The sequence below is a fragment of the Triticum urartu genome, chromosome 6A (assembly GCF_056163025.1).
Source record: "Triticum urartu cultivar PI428250 chromosome 6A, HENAU_Tu73, whole genome shotgun sequence".
In the NCBI taxonomy this organism is placed as follows: domain Eukaryota; kingdom Viridiplantae; phylum Streptophyta; class Magnoliopsida; order Poales; family Poaceae; genus Triticum; species Triticum urartu.
The window spans coordinates 282,231,220-282,256,722 of NC_141878.1; the positions used below are offsets into that span (position 1 = coordinate 282,231,220).

Sequence of the window (25,503 nt, forward strand, 5' to 3'; positions counted from 1 at the left end):
CACGAAAACCTGAGTCCATATGTGAAAATTATGGTCAAAACTGTCAATCAGCCATGGCTGAAACTGGGAGGGGCGGTTGTACCGCTCCTGGAGCATCCTGGAGTTCTAGGTTTGGCTGGCAGAAGTATCAGGTTATGGGGGAGCGATTGTACCGCCTCAGGGGCCGGTTGTACCCCTTTTGTCGGGAAAAATTCTCAGATCTGGATCGGGGATGAACTTGGGGTGGAAATGGATGATTTCAGTGGCCAAATTGCGAAGATTTCGAGGATGGAAAGTGGGGAAACTTGTGGGGAAGCTAGATCTACCTACTACACACAAAATCCATGGATCAAATCCAACAAAACTTCATCACACCAACAAATCACAAAAAAATGGGGCTATTTTTGGTGGGGATTTTCGAATTTTAGGACAAAAACAAACAAAAAAAGGCTAGAAAAATGGTAGGGGAGACTCCAAATCATGATCAACGTGACTCTGATACCAAGATGATGTAGGGTGGAACCCTATACGGCCGATCTTTCACGAAAGGAGCGGATCCCGCGATGAACACGAAGAACACAAGGGGAAAACATGGAGGGGAACACAAGAGAATCACTCAAACCAACAAGATACGATCACACATATGCTAGATCCTCGAAACACAAAGAGATGCACGATCCGAATCCAACAAAGGACGATACATAGGTAACCGGTTCTTCTCCGAAAGGAGGTCTTGAGGTCTTCCCGTTAGAGGTCTTGAATCCAAGTGGATCTTCTCCGAAGAGGCGACGGTCCCTCGCGATGGAGTGGATCTAGATGGATGAGCGAAGCTCTATCTCACATATGAGCTAACACAATGCTAACCCTAGTATGGAGCTAAGGGACAATTATATATAGTCCAAGGGGTAAGTTGGGGATACATGGGGTGACACCCCTTTCACTGCGCACAAGCAGGGCGGTAGTACCAGCCATGGGGGCGGTTGTACCGCTGGGCGCTTAGGTACTGGTTCCTGGAGGTGCTTCCGGATGTGCTTAGCGGTTGTACCGGTGCTTGGGGCGGTTGTACCGTATGGTGGCTGTTACGGGGATAAACCGGTGTTGTACCGGCCTTTGCACCACTCAATCACAGAAGCGTGACCAGTAGTTGGGCGGTAGTCGAGCGATTGTACCGCTCGGGCGGTAGTTGGGCGGTACATGGGCGGTTGTACCAGTATTTCTGGACTGGGAAGATTCTCTTCATGCGCTTGATGTCCATCTTGCACCGTAACTTCTCCTTGGTTGCTTCCTTGGTACCTAAGCACACAAAGCATCTCCGTTTGAGGTAGTAGCCATGTCTCAAGTGGGTCAAAGGGGAGTTCAACAAGAAGAGAGTTAACCACGTTCTCGATAGCCCTTGCACAAGCTCGTGTCATCGGTCCATGTGGCGTCCTGGGAGACGAAGGCAGGTCCATGGGGATGACCGTAGGATGCTCCGCATCACTATATTGACAAGTATTGTCTTTGAAGAGAATTCTAGGATTCCTCCTATTCAACACAGGTACCAAATTAGAGATGCAAAACTTTAACACGACTAACATTTCTTGCACAAATCCTCTTGCCAATTCATGGAGCTTCAAATTTTCTATCAACAAAATCACTCGAGTGTAGTGTATTGCAATGCTCGTGTAATAAACATATACAACAAATTCTTGAGTCTATGAGTTTATGATAGTAAGGAGAATAAACTATGAAACATAGATCGGAATCTCATGAGGTCAAACATAGATCAGAATCTCATGAGGTCAGTACAACTTAAATGAAGTTCCTAATGAATATAAGTTGAATATTTGATAACATATTAGGTGTATTTCAGTGGTAGTTGCACCATAAAGTTTTCAATTCAGTTTCCCTTCTAAGAAGGGCCAAATCCATTTCTTATAAAAAACTAGAACTCTATTCCTTAGTAGGTTTCCTGAAAAAAGCGACACTTCCACCACCATGGAAGGTTGAGTATTTCACATGCAATTTCTCAGATAAGAATACACGAGTAGCTCTTTGTGATGCTTGATAGAGCTAGCCCCATTATATGATATACATTAAACATATAAGCAATTGCATACATATATACCATGGAACATGCTATTATATATACCTATCAACCACATACACATTTGTGACATTAGAAAACTGATGGGCAAAAAACACACAATCCAAATAGTTGATGCAGAAATATGTAGGAAAAGAATTGAACCAAACCTTCATATATACAAGGTTTTGTGTAATGCGACAATAGTACATTCTTACTCCTAGTTGGTTGTACATTGCAAAAATATACAAAATGTTAAGTTGTATGAAACCTAACTTAATGCAAACTTGACACGATGCTTATGAACCATTAATAAGTCCAATTATCTCTTCTATGAGGTAGTTATTTCACTACCTACGAATTTCTTGATATTACCCTCATCCCCTAATAACATCAATCCTCAAAAGCACTCCTACTTTCTCTCAGGAAATTGCATCTTCATCAATGATTTTTAGTCTCCTTGACATATGAATATGAATACTATTTTAACAGCAATCCATCTTGCTTTCAACATTTGTTTAAAAACCTCATAATTCAGCAAAATAAATCACACTGAAACTACATACGGGTTGATAACCAGTGCGGGGAGTAATGTTACTTGAAATTAGCATCATAATACATGAAGGTACAAGTTAAAGAAAGGAAAATAATAGACTTCCAATGAATTCTCTTCCTAATTGTCTTTTTCTATAAGACCATTCCTTGGAAAATATGTGAATTTGTACTGACTGGAAATAAATAAGTATCAGTTGTAGTGATAACAGTGCACAGTCACAGTTCGTAAAAACAAAACTGTGAGCATTGTACATACTTAAAGCTTGCGCGCACACTTTTAAATGGTTCAGAAAAATAGGAACAAATTTGAAGTTACTTGCTAGATCTTAAGAACAGAATCAAGAGTGAACAAACATGACAACAGAAAAACAACAGTACTCTGGTTTTCTGGGAGGGCAGGAGCTCTGGCCCACACAGTCCTTGACGCCGAGGGCGAAGTAGCTCCAGACGGCTGTGAGTACTTGGAGGCCTGACTCAAAAAATTTACTCACATTTTTTCTGGAATATTTTTTCAAAAACCTTAGTGTTCACAAGAGTGTTTAATTCTTTAAAACACTCACACAAACAAAACCATTTCTAATCCAACAAATTGAAAGTTCAAAAAATATTTTTTTAGCCGAAACAACCTAAAAAAAGCAAATTAGTACTACTATTTTTAGCCCTAGTTAATATGAAAAATGATAAAATTGTTATTTGATCCTCAAAACTACATCGTATTAAAGTATAAATTGAAATCCCCACAACAAAGTCAGTAACTAACATAATTTGTTACGTTGCTTTGCATCTCTTTGGTAATTAGAAATACATTCATTAGCTGACAAAGTCTGTCAATCAGAATTATCTAAAAATTGAAAAATAAACCACCTAAGCACATCCAGGAGACCTTGACTATCCTGGTGCACCCACAAGGAATACCTTTTCACAGCGGGCAAGGCGCATGCATGGCTAATAAAGCTGCTGCTCAGGTCCAAGAGGTTGTGACTGAAGCAGTATGGCGATAGAAGATAATCACCTTGGCCTCGCGCCCTCCCACCCACACACACCACAGGAGGTTGTTAAATTACATATTGTCTCTCCCTTCATTCCGCTGAGTGCCGCACCATAAGTTCACTCTGCTTTTTTGTCTGCCTCACCCAACCAATTTCTACAACCTCCAATTTACCCACAATAACATAATTCTCAGTGCAATCTAGTTATAGGGCGAAAACTACAAACCTTTATCAATAGAGGGGGAGGGGGATCGTGTGAATCGATGAGCCACGGTTCCATGAAAAACAGTAAGTTATAGCCTACATATTTAGTTAATTGCGCAATCGAGCATTTATTTGGGTCATCTATTTCCTTTAATCACGTCAAAACAGACGATCCTCTTTTTGTTGCTTCATGGAACTGCAAAATGGCACATAATTAAAATACCAGCTACCATTATCAACAAGCTGCATATTGATGACCATCACCCTCCCAGAAAAAAAATCCGCCAATCAACAATATCATCGGAAAAGATAGTAGGAACAACTCGTAGCAAGTCCCAGTTCTGCATTATTTCATCATGGTGTGCTCCTAGTTAGATGAGATGAAAAACAAAAACACCTATATGTGAAGGAAGCAAGGAAACAACATTTAGTATAATCAGCCACACCTTTGGGTGCAATTCATGTACATCTCTATCCTTTTGAGATCAATATGTGCTACAATAATACGATGCAAAATCCTTCAATCTGTTGAGAAGGATAGCATGTAGACTCATGTGTACAGATGTTGCATATATAACGACTGCAGAAAGACCACAATGAACCTTCCAAGCTCCATATTCATAAAAAAATCGCAGCCAGACTTTTGAACATAATTATTAATGAGAAATAGTTTTGCTTTGCTGGACATGGACATACCATGCAATCAAGATCATTATTATCATGGGACGAAGTGAAGTTTCTCCACATTTTTTACCTTGTCTTGCAGATGATTTTCCTTCATGACAAAATTCACCACCAGACACTAAAGATTCATTATCAACAGAATTCTGCCCTTAGCATCACTTTGTTCAACTGCATGAAACTTCTGAACCTGGTCTATGCTCTTTAGTATTTGCAATTCTATACATGTCCTTACATCATCATCCATTGGAGTACTTGTGGGTAGATATGGTGCTTGTCGAGTTGTCGTCCTTGTTGCTTACCCTTGGAAAACAACCCTCGCGACATAAGAGGACCATACCATGGAGTCGCACAAGCTCCACTGCCGCAATACAAACCTCCAGCTCGTCCTTCAAGTCAAGGTTGCCGGATCCATGATGTGCTTCTCGAGCTCTATGACCACGACCTGTCAGTCGTTATTGATGCGTTGATCGACGAACTGGCCAGTTAGACACAGGCGTCGAGTGGGCCGACAACATAATGGGGCGGTGGCGTGGCGTCGTTGATAGTGAGACGAGGCAAACCATGGAGTCGCGCTGCGGTCGACGACCGGGCGGCCCTGGCCATGCCCAGGTAGGCGGTGGATAGATGCTGCCTACAGGACGTGGCTTGGCGATGGGGCTAATGGAAGTGGACGGAAGTTGGATTGCGGAGAAGGGACTTGGTGGCGACGCCCTAAACCTAGCTTCCGTCCCTCGTCATCCAGCCATGCATGGCGGTGGGCGCAGGAGGGGGCAGCGGGGGCGATCTTTTTGTTCCTGAGATTACTGGATGGGGAATTATCACATCCTTTTTTCTCCTTTTTAACGACGGGATGTGGGGTGGCGATTTTTTTCGATCAACAGAACCTGGGACGAATGAACAATGTATGAACTACGCTTTAAGGGTAGAGATATACATATGTTTTGGTAAATAGTGATTTGACTTGAACGATTTTGGTAAGTAGTGAATTGATTTGAACGAGTTAACGTATGATACTGTTTTGAGAAAGTATAAATTTGATTGAATTAATGCATGTATTAAAATGAACCGGTCAAAGTTGGCTGAGGATGAACGAAAAGTCGTCTAAACACGCTTGCGGGCGTAATATAAGGTTTGTCAATGGGTTAATGGAAGGTGAGACGAGATTATTAACTGAGAGATTAGGAGTAAGAGATGTGTAGTCTGTGAGTGTTGCTAAAAAAGAAAAGCTCTCTATACGTTACCCTCACGGGACGCGACACCCCATCCTGGCACGCTTCTCGCCCCGTTCCCCAGCCCCGCGCCGCAAACGCGACCTGCCGGTTCATCACTTTCCCCGCCGCCTGCTATCCTAGCGCGGTTCGATCCGCCTCTGGGTAAGCTCCTCCAATTCTTGCTCCCCCAGATTTTCCCGCAATTCTTCTTTTGCGTGCTAGAGATCCTTATTTTGTGTTGGAGCAGTCTAGAAATCTTTCTTTCTCCACTACTTGTCTAGACTGTTTTGTTCTGATGATTTATTCGCCAGAAGTTGGATTGGCGAATGGTGGCGCACCAGGAGGCGGAGGCGACGACAACGACGACGGTGGACCCGATGCGCCTGGCGTCGCGGTGGCGGTCCCCGGCGGAGTGGGTTGCCACCGCAGCGGCACTGGACTCGGAGCCCATGCCATCCGAGCTGAACACCGCCAACAGCTCGGGCCTCTTTGCAGTCGTCTCCGTCGACAAGATGTCCGTCAAGTACCTCGGCGTCAACCACCACGGCCATGACGTCGGAGTCGTGCAGGCCGACTGCCCCGCTCCCATGCACCGAGCCGTCTACTACTTTGAGATGACCGTGAGGAATGCTGGGCTCAAGGGCCAGACCTCCATCGGCTTCACCACCGAGAGCTTCAAGATGCGCCGCCAACCTGGGTGAGCCACCTTTTCTTGGCTCTTGCTGCTATTTTGGTCTCTCTAGCCTGGGTTTAGTGCTCTGCTAGCAATTAGCAATTCCAAACTTGTCTCATTTTGTGAAAATGTACTACTTTGTGGTATTCGTGCTAGCTGCATAACCTGTCTGAGTCTGAGATGACGTGTGATAGCTGAAATTGCACAATCTGGGCGAGGAAGGCCAAATAATACTCCCTCCGTCCAGAAATACTTGTCATCAAAATGAATAAAAGGGGATGTATCTAGATGTATTTTAGTTCTAGATACATCCCTTTTTGTCCATTTTGATGACAAGTATTTTCGGACTGAGGGAGTATGTAGTTTTTAGTAGTTGTATGCGGCTATTTGTTGTAATTCCTATACCGTTCATGCTAAAAAGAGGTTTTGTGAATCTAATGAACTTTCCCATTGTTGTTTGCCCTGGTGGGCATGTCTTTTTCAGGCAGTCTGTTAGTTGTAGCGTTGCTTGCTATGATCTCTATTTCTATGTAATGCTTCATATATTTTATGCGACCTGTCTCCTGTTCATTTGAACTGACTTGAAATTTGACCTGCTATAACACTTTATTTTAGTGGTTGCTACTTGCTACTCAACGACAATTACCTGCTGATTATTCTTTCTGTTCTTTCTTCATTCCAGTTGGGAATCTCAAAGTTGTGGATACCATGGCGATGATGGCTATCTTTACCGGGGTCCAGGGAAAAGTGAGTCTTTTGGTCCCAAATTCACATCTGGCGACATAATTGGCGCTGGAATTAACTACATAGAACAACTTCTTTTCTTCACGTAAGTGTTGTTGATTACACTGTTTGTTTATTTGATTCGCAGACCATTACTCTTCTACGAGGTTTTGTATTATTACATAACATTACATTTTCAGTTACCATCCTTAATATTTTTTGTTTTCTTCTGAAGATGAATAAATGCATTTTGTTGGTACTTTTTGTCATTTAACTTTAATAAAAAAATGATAGTTTTGGATTTGCACTGCCACCATAACTTTATGAATGGACATATCTTCCTCTTATGCACTCATGTTGAATGCTGTATGCACCATATGCTTATCTCTTATTCTCTGCATTAAGTCCGTCACCTGTTTAATTTATTTAAAATATTGTGCTGTGCTGTGATCTAACTAGTTGTAGCATCTTGCAGAAAAAATGGATCTCTCATTGGAGCCTTTCCAAAAGATATTAAAGGACCACTATATCCTACTATTGCGGTCCATAGCCAGGATGAAGAGTAAGCTGTCTCTTTCTATAGTGATTATTATGTTGGTTTTGTACATGCTAAATAGAAACTAAAATTTGCCCCCAATATTTCAACCTTAGTTGCAAAAACATGCATACTTATTGAAGCGAATTCTCCCTTACATTTATATCAAGCCTTCCCTGTCCTGATTTACTGAATAAATGTTGCTATAGGAATTTATTTTTAATCTCTCATGATTATAATAAAGAGACAAGACCAGTGGACATCTTTTAAACCGTTCCACAGCTTTAGAGCATCTCCAACAGCCGCGCTTCGCGCCACACGCTAAAAACTAGTTTGCCGCGCGCCGTTCGCCTGGTTTTGCGCGGCCGCCAGCGCTGGCTCCAACAGCGGCGCTAAAATGCAGCGCGCGCGCCGCTCCAGCAGCGCGCAAAAAATGCAGCGCGCGCGACTCGCACAAACAACATATACATTTCAAATAGAAGCAAAAATGATCAAACTACAAAAATAAATCAACAATAAATAGTTCAATTTCGTTATTACAACCCAAACAAATAGTTTATCGTTCAGTACAACAAATAGTGCAATAAACACAACAAATAGTTCATAAACAATACAATGTCGAACGCAGAAATCATGCTCTTTGTCGTCCATGCCATGCCCACCACTCCTCAATGAGATCCTTCTGAAGATCATTGTGCGCTGCGGGACGCCGAATGGCATGATAGGAGGCAACAAAACGGGCCACCCTTTCAGCCCTCCGTCGCACTCGCACGGGATGTCCCAAGAGCTCATACTGTGAGTAGTCTAAATCTTGGCCACGCTCATTCTCGATGGTCATGTTGTGCATGATCACACAAGCGTGCATGATGTACCAAAGCATTTTTTGATCCCAAAATCTAGCCGGTCCTCTCACAATAGCAAATTGGGCTTGCAAAATCCCAAAAGCTCTCTCCACATCTTTTCTAGCCGCCGCCTGAGCATTGTGGAAATCAAGTTTTTTCTTACCTTCCGGCTTTTTCAACGGCTTCACGAAGGTTTGCCACTTTGGATAGATGCCATCCGCTAGATAATAGCCATAGTTGTATGTACGACCATTTGCTACAAACCACCGGTGGCAATCTTATTCATCAGTGGTGACCGGTTGACAACATTGATGTCATTCAAAGATCGAGGCATTCCAAAGAATGCATGCCAAATCCAAGTCTCTTGATCGGCCATCGCTTCAAGGATTATAGTGGAACCCTTTTTTTGGCCGTGGAATTGCCCATGCCATGCCTTTGGACAATTCTTCCAACTCCATGCATGCAATCTATTGAGCCAAGCATGCCAGGAAAGCCGCGAGCTTTGTTCATCGCCAATAGCCTTGCGGCGTCTTCAGCATTGGGAGATCTCAAATACTCCTCGCCAAACACTTGCACAATTCCGACTGCGAAGCGCTTGACACACATGATGGCTTGGCTCTCACCCATAGCTAAGTGATCATCAACTAGATCAGCCGGGATACCGCATGCCAACACACGCAAAGCGGCTGTCACCTTCTGAAAGGTGCTATGCCCGAGCTCTCCGGTGGCATTCCTCCTTTGCTGAAAAAACCGGTCATGGCTCGCTAGTTTCTCTGCAATGCGCCTGAACAAGTCGGTGCTCATCCTAAACCGGCGACGAAAATACGACTCCGGGTATGTGGGATTCTCCATGAAATAGTGCCTCATCAATCTGTTATGGGCATCGATCCTATCTCTCCAAATTTTCTGCCGACCCATAACCGAACCACCGTGCTTCGGTTTTTTATTGATATGCATAGCTAGGATCATTGCAAGATCCTCCTCCTCTTCCATATCAAATTCTTCTTCGGAAGAATCATACGACGAACTCATCTACAATGTTCAATACTATGCTATAAAAACTACAATCAAAATGCACCAAATTCATGAAGTTTGAGCAATACATACCTTGTAGGCATTTTGTCGAACACCTTGCGGGCGCCGAGCGGCAGCGAGCGCTCGGGCGCTGTTCGTTGGAGGACGGACGCGCGCGAGGGGCGGCGGGACTACAGGGGGGGCGGAGAAGCCACCGCGGCGCGGGGATAGGCCGATGAAACGCCGGAACGGTCGCCGGGTGGCGCGGGCGGCGGCGGCGGCGCGGCTGGATGGGGGGTGGGAGTTGCGAGCGAGCGCGCGAGAGTCCAGCGCGCGGGAGCGGGTGCAGCAAATAAGCGGCGAGCGATTGAGTTTCGGCCCGCGCACTGAACTACATATGCCGCGTGCGCTGTTTTTGCGCGCCCGCTGGAGCAACTATACCGGTTGCGCGCGCGCTAAAACGGGCAATTTTGCGGCGTGGCGCTAGTTTGGCGCGGCTGTTGGAGATGCCCTTAGTGCACTTTGGTCTCAGCAATTGTTAACTAGGCTCCTTCTATAGAATCATCAGCTTTTGTGTTTCTTCGTTAGTTAAGCCACATTTTATAGGAAGGATTGTAGTAATCAGTAATTACAGGCCAAGTGGACCAATCACAAGAGCTCTGACCAAGAAATTAAATGAAATAACCCCTATGCTTATTTAGCAATGAAAGCATCTGAGTTGGTATTCAAAGTTAGTTAAAATATTTGCTGAACACAGTTTTTTTTTCTGTATCTTTACTTGACAGACCCACGTAAAGCACAATTCACTCGTTTATTTTGTTTCTTTCATTCATAATAGCTTCAAATTGAAGGTGATTTTCCTTTGTGCTTCCAAATCATATACTTTATTAGTAACACTTGGTAATGACTCTTTGTTTAATGCTTATATATAACTTCTATGCAAAAATTAATTGATTGAATTTTAGATTTTGACATTCTGAATATAACATTAGTAAGTATTTTCTCACGGGGAAAATTTATGATTAGTTTAGGAGCTAATAAGTGCTACTGAATTGGGGACTTAGTAGTTAGTACCAAGAAAAAAGTCTATAATACCATACGAGCTTTGATAGACTGCAAAACCAGGTATTATGCCCCTTGATATTGTAAAACTGCAAATAGTCCCTGAGGTGGTTTTGCCAATGTGACGGATAACATGACGTACAAAAGAAAAATCTTCACCAGGTAAAAGTTATCTCGACCCTCTCCTTATCTGGAGGGCGAGGTTGCCAACCCGTCCCCTGCAACAGTGCAGAGGGGTAGGGTGTCAGTGGAGGACATCCAGCACCATGGCCACAGCAGGAGCAGCCTGTGGTGCTGTCTGTCATCAGGCGCTGTAGTGGCAGGTCCTCAAAGTTTCCAGTGAGAAAGGACACACAGAGAGCGCTATATCAAAGCTGACCTCCTTGGCACGCTACAACCTAAGCTGGAAAAACTGCCTCCACAAAACACATAAGGCTGTTGTTTGCTCCAGTTCTAAAAGATCAGGAGGCTTAATACCTGTTTTGTAGTTCAAGGTTTAAACAGACACACCATTAAAGAGTGGGGAGGGGTAATATATATTCATTTACCATTGGTTATTCTATCGATCCCGTCTTCATCTATTTATCAACCACCTAACAGAAGCTATTCCTTGTGTTTCATTGCTGCATATACCTGCCGTGATTGCTTTTTTTGTCAGATCTGATTATTTGATTTTTTTTTTGCAAACCAGGTTGACAGTAAACTTCGGAAAAGAACAGTTCTGTTTTGATATTGAGGTGAGGCAAGATATTGCTGCTACTTAAAATTGTCCTAATTTTTCTTATCTCATCTGCAATTCCTCTTTCCATGGCCTAACTGTACACCAACAGTATTTGCATCCATGGAACATGTTTCACTGTATTATGATTATCCATCCCAGTTTGCTGGATTTGCTGCATCTTTAGGTGCAACGATTTTTATGTACTCTGAAAGGAATAATAATAATCACATACACTGTTAATAAAAAATTGGTTGATTTTTTTTCTAACATAGTTGATATAGTTGCAAACTAATGATGTGCTTGTGATAGATTTTTTTGTTGAGGAATGTGCTTGTGATAGATAAACACTACACAAATATTCACTTGGTGTATACACTATAGATTTTTTTGTGTTTGATGCAATTCACTCCTGTTTGGCAGGGTTATATTCTTGAGCAGAAAATGACGCAACAATCTATTAGCGACAAACTGTACTTGCAACCTGATATCAGTCATTGGTATGCCTCCATATACTAAATGACAGCCCATTATGTTTAGTGTTGCATCACACGATCTTAGATGTGGATCCAGAATTAAGGTCAACATGGATATGATTTAGCCATTTCACATGCACTAAATGATATGCACTGTTTACTTATTTTGGGTGCTGTTTTGTTGTTCTTGAGGTTTACCATTTGGTACAATCTACTTCGTAGCTTGCCATCTTCCCATCCAACCTTATGTCGAGCTTTGTTTCCACTAAGTTGGTTTAAACATTGTGTTGCATAGATCATTCCTTTCTTAATATTTAAAATCATTTCTAGGCTGACGCGTCTTATGCTTATGTACCATGCACTTATGGCAGGATTGTTCGTTCATATCTCCTACATTACGGCTACCTAGATACATTGAATTCTTTTGATGCGGCAAGTGAAACTGACCCTCCAGCGAATCATCAAACTGGTTATGGGGAACCTCCTGAAATGTATGGTTTTAGCCACAGAAAAATGTTGCGTCAGGTAAGCTGATACATTACATCACATGTAACTGTGTTTCTGCGATAAGTCTTATTTGTTTATATTTTGTCCCCTTAATTAGCAGCTCCAGAGAATCTGATCTCTTGGTTAACCTTTTATGCAATAGTTTAACAGCTAAAGATCAGTTACTAGCCAGATGGATGAACCCGTTGTGCCCATGTGTGTTTTAGTGTAGTTATTGTCTTTGTGTGCCGTGGTGGGGTAACCGGACTATTGTTTACTATAATTCAACACATTTTATTCTTTTGAAGTTGTTCATTTTTACATTTGATTGGCCTCTGAAAATGGTATGGTTGCAAGCTTCAGGAGAATATCCTTAAATTATGAAACAATTATTGCCCACTCCTCTCAGCTGTTATTTAGATTGCCGTAGGCTTGTCATTTTCCATATTTTTTCTGTACAGTACTGTTGTATGCGAAGCCCATCACTATTGGCCCATGAGGCCCAGGCTCAGGCCCATTCAGTCAAGTGACTAGCTGACCTAGACAAGGAGAGGCATGATGCTGTCTGCCTCTGAGCACCGCTAGAGCCGTTGCAGCCACCTTGCTACGTCTCCTAGATGCTCCACATGGAATCAGTCGCAGGCGGGGCACTGAAGACGGCGGGAACGGTGGTCTAATCGTTGGCCGGATGGCTGGTGGCAGGGTCCGGCGAGGAGGCGGCGTTATATCTGGGCATGGCTGTGCGCGCGTGTGCGGGCGTGCGGCGCTGTCGGGCTGCGCGAGAGGGGGCTGCAGGACAGCAGGTGCTCTTGTCGGAGATCAGTCAGCGGCGGCGGCAGGACTGAGCGGGAGCGCGATGGCGTGTCCAGGCGCAGGAAGGAGTAAACTCCTGCGCCTCGTTCCTGCTGGTGCGGAGGTAGCTAGGGGTGCTGCACGAGCTGGAGGCTTGTGCTGCTCTTGTCTCTGCTGGTGCTGTGTGGCTGTGCTTCTGCTGCTGATTGGAAAGGGAAGAGGAGACAGCACTGAGAGAGCTGCTGGTGCTGAAGCTGCTTCTGCTGATTGGTGAGAAGGAGGTGGAAGAAGAGGTGCTGGAGGCGGCGACGAGCTGCTGCTGGTGGTGGTGTGCACTGCTGAGGGCTGAACTGCTGCTGCTGTATTGGAGTGTAGAGTAGGAGCTGGTGGTGCCTGTGTTGCTGCTGCTTCTGCTGGAGGTGTTGCTGCTGTGTGCGGCTGTTCGAGGAGGAGGGCTAGCTGCTGCATGTGGCGCCTGGGAGAAGATGGCAGGTGGTGGGGTTGTGGATATGTTCAACGACTTGGCGGAGGAGACCAGAGTCATGGATTCCGTGTGGCCGGATGGTGGATGTTTGTGTGACGCAGAGGAAGGAGGAAGGCACGTAGGAGATGAAAGCTGGGAGGAGACCATGACCTGAAGAGGACACACATGTGCCAGGCAGGTGTGAGTTGCACGAGGCAGAGGAGGCAACGGCGAATGTCGTTGGTTTGTTGTCAACATGTGCAACAAGTATGTGGCAGCACACGTGTGCTTTGCTGCTTTTCCTCGGCGAAGTGATGCAGGAAGTAGAGGATACGGGTGAGATCGAACAAAAGGATACCCAGGAGGATGCTAGTCTTCCCAGTTTGGCTCATTTTATCTGTACAAATGGAGGCAGCACTGAAAAGGCCACAATAGCTGCTCAGAGAACTGATCCGGAGTGGGTACTAGACTCGGGTGCATCTCAACATGTTGCTGGTGACTTCAGGGAATTTGAGTCATATGATCAAGTCACTCACACTCCCTCACAAAGTAGCACTTTATGCACATCTGACAGGACATTGCAGCCTATTAAGGGTATTAGGACAGTTCAATGTACACCTGCTATTAAGTTATCTTTAGTCCTACATGTGTTAGCTTTCCCGGTCAATCTGCTGTCTCTGAGTACTCTAATGACCAGGTGGACTGTAGGATAACACTTGACAGAGGATGTGTTTGATTCAGGACATGCCGTTTGGAAGGAGGATGGGGATTGGAATAAGGCATAGGGGAGGCATAGGGGACTGTGGTACATGTACCGTGAGGGGCTTGATCGGATGGACAGCTCAGTGATTGCGGCAATTGTGGAAGAAAGAGTCCTTGGTGACGAAACATCATTACAGAATGGGGCATGTATCCTTTGTTGAAATGTACAAGCTATTTCCTGATGTAATGAATGAAGTAGACAAGAACAAGCTGAAATGTGATGTGTGTGAGTTTGCAAAACTTTGCTAAACACACAAGGACGTCTTATGTGAGCAAGGGACTTAGAAGTATATCCCCATTCATGTGTATTCACTCGGATATGTGGACAAGTCATGTGGTGTCGGATAGTCTGCAAAGTATTCTGTGACCTTTATTGATTGTCACTCGCCTATGACATGGGTCTATTTGATCCGTCACAAGGACGAAACTTTCCAATGCTTCAGGAGGTTCTATGCCTATGTGAAAAATCACTTCACTGTTCAGGTACAAGTTATAAGAAATGATAATGACACTGAGTATGTGAACAAAGTGTTTGGGACTTTTTGTTAGAGCAAGGGCTTTTGCATCAAACCTCATGTTCGGAAACTCCTCAGAATGGAGTGGCAGAAAGGAGGAATCGACATATTTTGGTTGTTGCTCAATCACTGATGTTTACTACTATGAATGTGCCGAAATTCTTGTTGACTGAAGCTGTGATGACTGCGACATACCTGATCAATCGCACATCATCGAGAGTACTAGGTATGAAATCACCTTCCGAGTTACTCAGGGGAAAAAATGATTTCGTGGTTCCTTCCAAGCTGTTCGGTTGTGTCTTCTTTGTCAGCGATCACATGTCATCCGTGGGCAAATTGGATCCATGGGCCATCAAGTGTATCTTTATTGGACATTCTTCTAGGCAGCGCGGCTACAAGTGTGGGAGTTCTGAACGAAGGACCTTTGCGGGCATGGATGTCACCTTCAGGAATCCAAACCATTTTATGGTGAGAAAACTGATCTTAGTGGATTATCTGAAAGTCTTGACCATACTCAATCTACCTTGATAGGTCAAGAGGGTGGTGGTAGTTGTGGTGGTGCTGATTCAATGCTGCAACAACCAATTGAGGGTGACATTCTGGTACGGTGAAGCGAGTAGCAGCCCCAGTAACTGATAACACCGCCGAGTGGTAGGCTAAGTGAAGAACTGATTGTGATTGATGGGGTGCCGAGTCAGGCAGACAGTGCTCCCACATGGATCGGTTGTGTACCGAGATGGACGGTAGAGCAAGATGAGTAGCTAAATATAGGCGGTGCTCCCACCTGGGTCGGTTGTGTACTGAGGTGGATGACAGAGCAATAGGAGTAGCTAAAGGTGTACATGGAAGCGAGGTGATGGTGTTACAACTACTCAAATTGGTAGTGTGCCGAGGTGGATAGCAGAGCAAGAGGAACAGCTAAAGGTGTATTCACAGAAGCGAGATGATGGTATTGCTATCAGAGTGAGCAACTAGGCCAGTCATTGATGGAGCAACAAGGTAGTTCTGATGCGATGTCCATCTCCTCTGATGGGGATAAGGGTCAGTTGCTACTGAAGGGTCAATTGATAAGCCAATTGCTTTGAGGAAAACTACTCGAGCAACAACAAGAATACCCCAACGACATTGGAAATTATGTTACCTATGAAGCATTATTTCTAGCCTACAAAGCATTTGGTTCTTCTCTTCGGTCTGTGTCAATTTCGACTGACTTGAAGAAGGCAAAGGAGGGCTCAAAATGGCGCATGGCCATGGTGTAGCTAGAGGATCTATGTAAGAACAAGACATGGGTACTACCACCTTGTAATAGGAAATAAGGCAGCCAGCTGCAAGTGGGTATACACTAAGAAGCAGAATGCAAAAGGAAAGATTGAAAGGTACAAAGCAAGGCTTGTGGCGAGGGGGTACAACCAGACCTACAACATTGACTATTATGAGATATTTGCTCCAGTGGCAAAGATAAAGCAAGGTTTGGGACGGATGGTGATGGGTGGAAGTGGGCAGAGCTATATGGTGGAGGCGGGTAGTTTGGAAGCTGTTGTTTTGCTGGGTCTGGAGGGATAGAAATAATTGGTTTGTTGTGCTGGATTGGGTAGGACAGGGGGTACTGGTGGGGTGGAAAGTAGTATGGCAAGTAGGGTGGTTGCAAAGGGGACATGGTAGGCACTAGCGATGGCGGATTGGTGGCGGCGGTGGCTGAAAGTGAGGTGCTACCGGAGACAGCTGATGCTACATGAGAGGATGCGATTGATTCGGTAACAGAGGTAGACAGAGGACCCATGATGCCAACGCTGGCAGCCAGCGGAACACTGGCTGGTGGACGAGTCTCGTAGGCCGCCATTCGAGTTGCTCTTGATGCGGCGCCCATGTTTTGGCGCCAGGAAGCACGATCTCATGCTCGGTGTTGTCCCCAGGGCCAGAAATGGAATCTGATACCAAATTGGAACAACCTTTGGATCTGAGGGTTATTCTGTGGCCTGGAGGTGCATGGGGGCCGACGGGTTGTCGACGGTGCCGCCGCAGTAGCAGAAGGTAGCAGGGATTAGAGATAGAGAACATAGATTAGGGAAACTAGACCTTGTTGATTATTGCTTGCCTCTAAGCTTACATGGGTAGGTCCTTTATATAGGACATGGACTAGTATTACTTCGACATTCTTCGGACTCATAGGAATTAGACTCAAATACTACCTTAATAGAATCTGGAGACTACCAAAACAGATGCATCCTTCTAGGACATCGAACTGCCCTTGTCTAGCCACAACCTAACCTGCCCCTGCTGCCTTGCGCCTTCCATAATGAATCCCCACGCAACATTAGGGCACACCAAGGTGACAGTGCTATAGCTTTCTTCGTCCGCCCCATTGCCCAGTGCCATGCCAGACTGGCTACCTACGAGTGTGGGCTCATTGGCCTCATGCACGCCATTTGACATTGGAGATCATATCTATGGGGTTGTGCTTTCTGTGTGCGGACAGACCACTACAGTTTCAACGCTTGTCCACTATCCCTCAACACCACTGGGTCAGCAAGCTCCCTGATTATGATTTTTCCATTGAGTTCCTCCTGGGCAAGCTAAACATTGTGGCTGATGCCTTGTTTCGTCGGGACTCTCGGGAGGAAGACAGGGACTGCTGATGGCATTGTCCAGCCCGTCCTTCACGCTTTTTGACACCTTGCGTGCTTCTAAGGCCATAGACCCAACACTGGTGTAGTTGCAGCAGCAGCATGTTGCGGGGGACCTCGGGCCTCCTTGGGGCTGCACCTATAGCCTTCTCACATATGGTGGATGCATCTACATCCTGCCATCCTCTCCATTATTTTCCACCATACTTGGCTGTGACGCCCCCGCTTCGACCGTACACTAATCATACACGCAAATGTGTACGATCATATGGTGGGACTCACGGGAAGATATCCCAACACAACTCTAGACACAAATTAAAATAATACAAGCTTCATATTACAAGCCAGGGGCCTCGAGGGCTCGAATACAGAAGCTCAAACACAAAAGTCAGCGGAAGCAACAATATCTAAGAACAGACACAAGTTAAACAAGACTGCCTTAAGAAGGCCAGCACAAAAGCAACAACGATCGAAAAGGCAAGGCCTCCTGCCTGGGACCTCCTAACTATTCCTGGTCGTCGGCGGTCTCCACGTAGTAGGCACTCTCAGGGTAGTAATAGTCGTCGGTGGTGGCATCTGGCTCCTGGGCTCCATCATCTGATCGCAACATCCGTAAAGGAGAATGAAGGGGGGAAAAGGGAAGCAAAGCAACCGTGAGTACTCAACCAAACTACTCGCAAGCATCAGATCTATACTAAGTATGCATTGATATCAAAGGAAGGGATGTATCTGTGGACTATACTGCAGAATGCCAGAATAGAGGGGAAGGCCTAGCTTATCGAAGACTAGCATCTTCAAGCATCTTGCAGCATTTAGAAGAGTACAAAATAGCATATTATAATTAACAAGCATGTTGTAGTATTAACGTCCAGATATCCTTCCTCGACTCCCTGCGAGAAAGCAATCCCGGAGCCAACATATCCATCACATGTCTGAAGTATCCATTTCTAGTTGTAATAGATCGGGATACAACTCTGAGCGTCCGTTACCGTGGACACGACTATTCAAATAGATAACTTCCATGCAGGGGTGCACCACATTACCCAACATGCTTAATTACTCTAGTCGGACACACTTTCTTGGGTCATGCCCGGCCTCGGAAGATCAACACGTCGTAGTCCTACCTAGCCTCCATAGAGGTCCCCGCCGGTTTGCATCCTAAGCGCTCCGGGGTCTTGGGCCCATCGCCCTTTGCACTTCGGGTCGTTGCGCGCAGGGCGGGTCCAGGCACCACCTTTGCCTGGATGGCGCCGCCCCAGCCGTGCCGCAATGCTGAACTGGACGTCTGACAGAGCTTTCGGAAGAAACGTACGACGCCGAGTGCCCATATCTGTTCCTGTGTGGTGGTTAGTGCGTATAGGCCAGTGGCCAACTCAGATCAAATACCCAAATCCTTAGTGTGTTGGGAGCTCGCGGAGACGAGCAGAGACTCACGATCATGTGACCCCGTCGCCCCGTCTCGAGGAAATACGACAAGGGACAGGCCCAACCCTCTCTCTCTAGGGCGGTCTACCTGCCCGGCCGTGCCTCGTAATTATCTGGCGGGTACCCTCCAGGTCGACCTGACAAACCAGAGACTGTCGGGAACCCTCCAGGTCGAGCTGACAAACCAGAGACTGTCGGGAACTCAGGTCCACCTCTACCGGGCTGGTACCGCCTGTCCCTTCAGTCCCGCAGTAACAATACACGGGGGCTACAGGTAAAGGTAACTGTGTGTCCGTGTCATCAAGGGGGAAATCCGAGGAATCACGCTCGATGGATTCCTTCTCGATGTAACCGTCAAGGTGAACTAGGAGGAATCACTCTTGATGGTTCACACTTGAGGGGTTGCACGACAGAGACGTCATCAGGAGTGGTGAAGGAGGAATCACCCTCGATAGACCATGACCGATTAGCTACGTTACAGAGTTATCATCAGGAGTACGTTACGAGGTATCACCCTCGGCACTCGATAGTAGCTCTGCAGAGTCGTACAACTAAGGGGGTGAGGTGATGTGTCGGGCTCTGGTCGTCGATCACGTTGATCGAGTCATCGGTGATGAAGCAGGGGCAACTGGGACAAGGTGAGGGTCACTGATGGATCACTAACCAACCTATACTAAGCAGTTTAGGATAAGCAGATAAGGTACAATGAGCAGTTATGAAAGCAGGCTATGCATCAAAATAGGAGCAATCAAGTATAGTAGCAAAATCTAACGCAAGCATGAGAGAGAATGGAATGGGCGATATTGGAATGATCAAGGGGGGTTTGCTTGCCTAGAAGCTCTGCTGGAAAGGAAGAAGGGTCGTCGATGACGTAATCGATCACAAGAGCATCAGTAGCGGTCTTGGGGTCTACCGGAGAGGAGGGGGAAGAAACAGTAAATAGAAAGCACATAGGTGTAACCCAGTTGTAAAACATGACAACAGGCAGTGCTAGGGGTGTTCTAACGCTGTACTATACGATGCGGACGGAGGGGGAAAACATTCCCAGTGTTAGGCATTTTTTGGTCAGATGAAAGAGAGGGGACGGTTCCATGTTCGCTATGCTAGGGGCATGTGACAGACGAACGGAGTGCGTATTCAGAATTGTCACGTTTTTCTAAGCAACTTTCATATATAAATTATTTTAATCCGAGTTACAGTTTATTTTATATGATTTTTTCAAAGTTTTAATTATTTTCTGAATTTATTAATAATTAAATTAATTCAGAAAACAAATTAATGCGTCAGCATGAGGTTAGGGTGACATCAGCAGTTAACCAGTCAGCTGACTGGTCAAACTGACACGAGGGACCCACCTGTCATAGATAGTGGGTTTAAACAGAGTTAATTTAAACCTAAATTAGTTAATTAGACTAAATGACACACCGGTCAATCTCTAACTATTTAACTAATTAAATTAACTTAGTAAAACCTGTGGAATTAGTATTAAGGGGGTGGGCCGCATTGTCAGTGTCCGTTAGGATTTAATAACCCTGGGCCCACATGTCAGTGGCCTGGGGGTTAGTTGTTTTAGTTAGTAGGTGGGGCCCCGGGGTCGGTGGGTGATTAGTAACTAACCCCCGCGGGTCCACTTGTCAGTGGCCCACGGGGTGCCTCCGGGTGCTGGCGCGCGTGGCTGGCCTCTGGCGACCACCCAGGACGGCGGCGACGGCCGGAACCTCGTTGGAATCGCGTATAAGGCTTGGGGGGGGGCATGCGGCTGGGCCCGTTCGAATGCCCACGATGTGGCGTGTCGAATCGCGGCCTCGGTTTGGCCCGGGAGGGGCGGTAGCGCGCCGGCGACGAGGGCCGCGACTGCTGGAGGTTGTACTAGGGCGGCTCAACAGCTAGAGACGGTAAGAGAGAAAGGGGGAGGGTACATCCGGCGCGGTGGTTGGAGGCGGCATGAGCGGCTGCGAGCGCGGGAAGGGACCGCGCCGTGTACGGGACGTGGCGAGCGGAGCCAGCGGCTACGGTCATCGGCACGGGCGGTGGCGGGCGACCTAGAGAGGAAACGGGGACGGGAGCCTCACCGTGGGGCACACGATGGCTGGCGGGAGGTTAGTAGCTGCAGCGACGGAGGTTGGCGCCGGGGATTACGGCGTAGGTGTTGCTGCGCAGCTTCACCGGCCGGCCTCGGGCTTGTGCAGGACGAGGGCGACGCCGGGGAGGCCGTAGGACGGCTCGACGAGGCCCAGTGAGGGCGTTGGCCATGACCACGATGAAGCGACGGCAGCGGCAGCGTTCGATGGATCTGGAAGAGGGGGGTGTAGCGAGAGGGGATGGGGGAGAGGCAGGGGGAAGTGAGCGAGTGGGGGAGGGCGGGGGGGGGGGGGGGGGGGAGCCCGAGGAGCCGCGGGGTGGCTCCCTTATCCCCTCCATGGCGGGGATGGCGAGGCGGTTCGGCAGGGACGGCGAGGGGCGTGCGCCCTCGGTCGGTCGAACAAGAAGAAGACGACCGCGAGGGGGGAAGTGGGCTGGGCTGCTGGGCCTGCCACTGTGGCCTAAGGCCCAGGGCAGTGAGTGGGGTTTTTCCTTTTGTTTTTATTCTTTTCCGTTTCTTCTAATTTCTGTTTTCTTTTAGTTCCATTTTATTTTAATTTTTGTAAAATATATTAGTAGCCCCTAAATTAGTATTATTACTTATGCCACTGCCACAATTAGGCCCGAAAATAAAATAGTTTAATATTTTATAAATTAAATAGCATTTAAATAAATGTTTTAGCCATTGTTTTATTTATTTTTGGGCATTTAGATACTTTATATAAAATATGGGTTTCAACATGATAAATATCCAAGGATTATTTGCCACACCTTGAACATTTTAGTTTGCATGTTTGACAAATTTAATTTTGGATTTGAATTTGAATTCTGCCTTGGACCAAATGAGGATTAGCAACAGTAATGTGATGATATGACACCATTAACAGGGGATTACTGTAGCTTAATTATCGGGGGTGTTATATTGGCTTAGCACATGACACGGGCCATGAGGGGATTCAAAAGACGTTGCACCGCCTATGTCGGGACTTCCATGTGCCAAATGCTTGATGTGTTGTGGATGACTTTGCGCGTGCTTGCCCAATCTGCTAACGTAATAAGTCTGAGCATATGCACTCCGGCAGCCTCCTGCAATCCCTACCAGTCCCCTCTCAGATCTGGGCAGATATTTCTATGATTTTTGTGAAGGGCCTTCCACAGGTGCACGACAAATCAGTCTTTCTTTCAGTGGTGGATCGATTCTCCAAGATGGCACGCTTCATTCCGCTTGGTCACCCCTACTCGGCAGCAACAGTCGTCCATGCTTTCTTCACCGACATCATACAGCTTCACGGCCTACCAGAGACGATAGTATCTGATCGAGACCCTGTGTTTACAAATTACAAGTCAGTTCTGGTCAGAACTCTTCCGCCTCTCCGGGGTTCAGCTCCACATGAGTTCTGCCTTCCATCCGCAGTCTGACAACCAAACTTAGTTTGTCAATTGTGTAATTGCCATGTATTTGCGATGTATGACCGGCGATCGTCCACGCACTTGGCTCCAGTGGCTACCTTGGGTAGAATTCTGCTACAATACATCCTTTCATACCGCCCTCAAGACCACTCCATTCAAGGTTGTTTTTGGCTGTGATCCTCCAGCTCTAAGGTCCTATTATACTGGGGCAGCCCACATACAAACAGTTCCTTACTCCCAAGATTGAGATGAGTTTATTGCTGATGTCCGGGACCGTCTTCTCCAGGCCCAACAAAGTGACAAGAAATATTACGATGCCAAGCACCGTGAAGTCTCCTTCAATGTTGATTAGTGGGTCTGACTCTGCCTACAGCACCGTCCAGTGGCATCTTGACTGGCTCTAGCTCTGGTAAGTTAGCGGCACGTTACTATGGGTCTGGCTCTGCCTACAGCACCGTCCAGTGGCATCTATGACTGGCTCTAGCTCTGGCAAGTTAGCGGCACGTTACTATGGTCCTTACAAAATCACAGTGAGAGTGGGTTCAGTGGCTTACAACTTGCAGCTGCCCCCCTCCCCTCCCCCTCCCGGTCCCGTCTACACAACGTGTTTCATGTTAGCCAGCTCCTCCCAGTCTAGTCTATCGTCTACACAACGTGTTCATGTCTACCATGGCGAACCACTAGCTGCATCTCCTCCGCTGCCAGCAATACATCATGGAAGGGTCATTCCACCACCTCTTCAAGTCTTCAAAGTCCGGCCGGCCTGAGGTATTCATCAGCTCCTAGTCCGTTGGGAAGGAGCAGCTGCTTCTGAAGCTTCCCAGGAAGACATGGCAGAATTCAAGTGCAGATATCCCACTTTCAAGCTCAAGGACGAGCTGCTTGTCGAAGGGGGGGGGGGGGGGGGGGGGAGTGATGTCATGTGGGGCAGGCATTACCGCCGCCACCACAGGTCCAGCCGAACCACCTTCAGGAGATAAATCCTCAGATTAGTGTTTTCTTGTTCTTCAAGTCTTGTTAGTTTGGTTGTTTGGATTCTGTGCGGGTCATTCCTTGTGTGTCTCCCTCTTAGTCGCCAGCTGTGCTATAAAGCAAAGGCAGTCACCGTGTAGTAGGGCAAAGAAATAAACAGAGAAAAGGGGAGGTCTACCTCCGGAACCAATCTATCCCCCAGCCATCGCGGCGCCCAAGCTTAAGCTCCCTCGCCCTGGCCCTCCTACCACCCACAACTACCCCCTCCGTAACCTAGGTCGTGACATATCAAGATAGAGTATGTAGATTCAGGGCAACAAATTGCAGATTGCTTGACTAAAGGACTGGGAACCAGAGAATGTAGCTTAGCGTGTGACAAGATGGGAATGATATATATCTATCATCCCTCTTGAGGGGGAGTGTTGTATGGAAACCCTTTTTTAGTTTCTGGTGTGGTTCCTGCCTTCTAAAAACACTTTATTTGATTTTATGAAGCTCATCATGAATGGGGATATCGATTCTGCATTCAAAAGGCTTGAAGAGTGGTATCCACAGGTCTTAAAGGTATACTGTACTGTCATTTTCCACACTTTGCTATTGTGGTTGCTCAATTTTTTTCGTGCTGCGACCAAAATTATATATGTGCACTGACCAATGAATTATTGTGGATATATGGTTTGTTCCTTCGCACGCTATTTTCAGTTTTCCATAATCAGTATCCTGGAAAAGGTTTCCACTCTAAAAAAGAAATAATTTTTATCGCAGGACGAAATATCAGTTATTTGCTTCTTGCTTCATTCTCAGAGATTCATTGAATACATCAGGGTAACTATCTGAATATTCTGAATTCAGTCGTGGTTAGGTTTGCACGCAAACATTTTGTACCGGGCGTATGAGCAATTAATACTCCCTCTGTAAACTAATATAAGAGCATTTAGATCACTACTTTAGTGTTCTAAATGCTCTTATATTAATTTACAGAGGGAGTATTTATTATATATTTGTTTCAAAGTTGATTGTAAGTTTTTCTCATGCACTAGGCTGAGCAACTGGAGGGTGCTGTAAAATATGCCCGTGCTAACCTGGCCAACTTTTTGGCACACAAAGCTTTTGAGGGGTTGCTGAAGGTAAGTAATTCCATGGACTTTTGCCTCCTTGGCAATAGCACGTTGCTTTGAATCTTCAACTGTGTTGAGCTATATATTTTGTATTGTTGATTTAAGGAGTGAGTATTTTTCTGTTGCAGGAGAGTGTGGCCCTGCTTGCGTATGAGAAGCCTTCAGAATCTTGCATTGGATATTTGCTGGAGTCCCCACAGCGTGAATTTGTAGCGGACGCGGTGAATGCTGCCATCCTGTCGACGAACCCCAAAATGAAGGATCCAGAGAGCTGCCTTTACTCGTGTCTGGAGAAGTTACTGAGGCAGCTCACGGTATGCAGCTCCGAGCTACGTGCGTTCAACAGCGATCAAGGGGATGTCTTCTTACTTCATAAGGAGATATACGAAAGATCCAGGCGTCCCTAAGGCACGTCGAGCATACATACGAGCAGTCAACTCGGAAAATAAGATCCTGATTCTTCTTGGAAAGAAAGAAACATCACCTGGAATTGTGGACCATGCCATGAGGAAACACACACATATTCTCTCCTGAGTGAGGCCTCAAGGTGAATGGAAATTTCACAGCTTGAGCATAGGACTTTCCAGGAGCTCCTTCCCTGTAATCAGTGAATTTAGATTCACGTGTGATCTCAACCCCTTTGGTGTTTTCATAAACTTGTTGGCTATGTGCAGTTGCACATTGTGAACTTTAAGATAAAGAGCTTGAACAGTACTGTAAATGGAATCAGAATACCATTCTTGTTGACGTGCTATGCCATCAGGTATGTTCGTTCCAGAGATGTAACTGTGCTCTCCTTTTCATTGTCGTAGCATTTGGGTCAATAGCGTATGAGCAGCGGGAAGGATAAAAGCAACGCCAGTTTTTTTTCTTGACAATCAAGGTATCTCTTTGTTTATTACTCCCTCCGTCTCAAAGTTCTTGTCGTTGATTTATTATCTAGATATGGATTAAAACATGATTTGATATATCTGTATTTAGACAAATCTAAGACAAGAATTTTGGGACGGAGGGAGTAGAAGATAAGGTTACATCATTGACTAAAAGAGATACAATTGAGGGAGGAGGGCATCTATCCATGTGCTAGAATTATTATACCTAGCAAGCTTGGCAAGTTCATGGCA

At 46.0% G+C, this 25,503-nt stretch overlaps 1 protein-coding gene across 4 annotated transcripts; it reads left to right on the forward strand.

Moving 5' to 3' along the window:
* Positions 1-5,692: 5,692 nt before the first annotated feature.
* RANBPM (SPla/RYanodine receptor (SPRY) domain-containing protein) lies at positions 5,693-25,160 on the forward strand. 4 transcript variants are annotated; one of them, XM_048678608.2, is made up of 11 exons: positions 5,694-5,849; positions 5,999-6,384; positions 7,043-7,189; positions 7,559-7,645; positions 11,228-11,273; positions 11,678-11,754; positions 12,102-12,255; positions 23,757-23,825; positions 24,027-24,086; positions 24,302-24,388; positions 24,508-25,160. In XM_048678608.2, exons 2-11 carry the CDS (start codon positions 6,014-6,016, stop codon positions 24,784-24,786), a joined length of 1,377 nt encoding a protein of 458 aa, XP_048534565.2. In that variant the 5' UTR covers positions 5,694-5,849; positions 5,999-6,013; the 3' UTR covers positions 24,787-25,160. The 4 variants fall into 4 exon arrangements, with proteins under 4 accessions (XP_087383968.1, XP_048534565.2, XP_048534566.2 ...); XM_048678609.2 differs by having other exon boundaries at positions 5,698-5,849; positions 6,002-6,384; XM_048678610.2 differs by having other exon boundaries at positions 5,703-5,849; positions 6,029-6,384.
* The last annotated feature ends 343 nt before the right edge of the window (positions 25,161-25,503 follow it).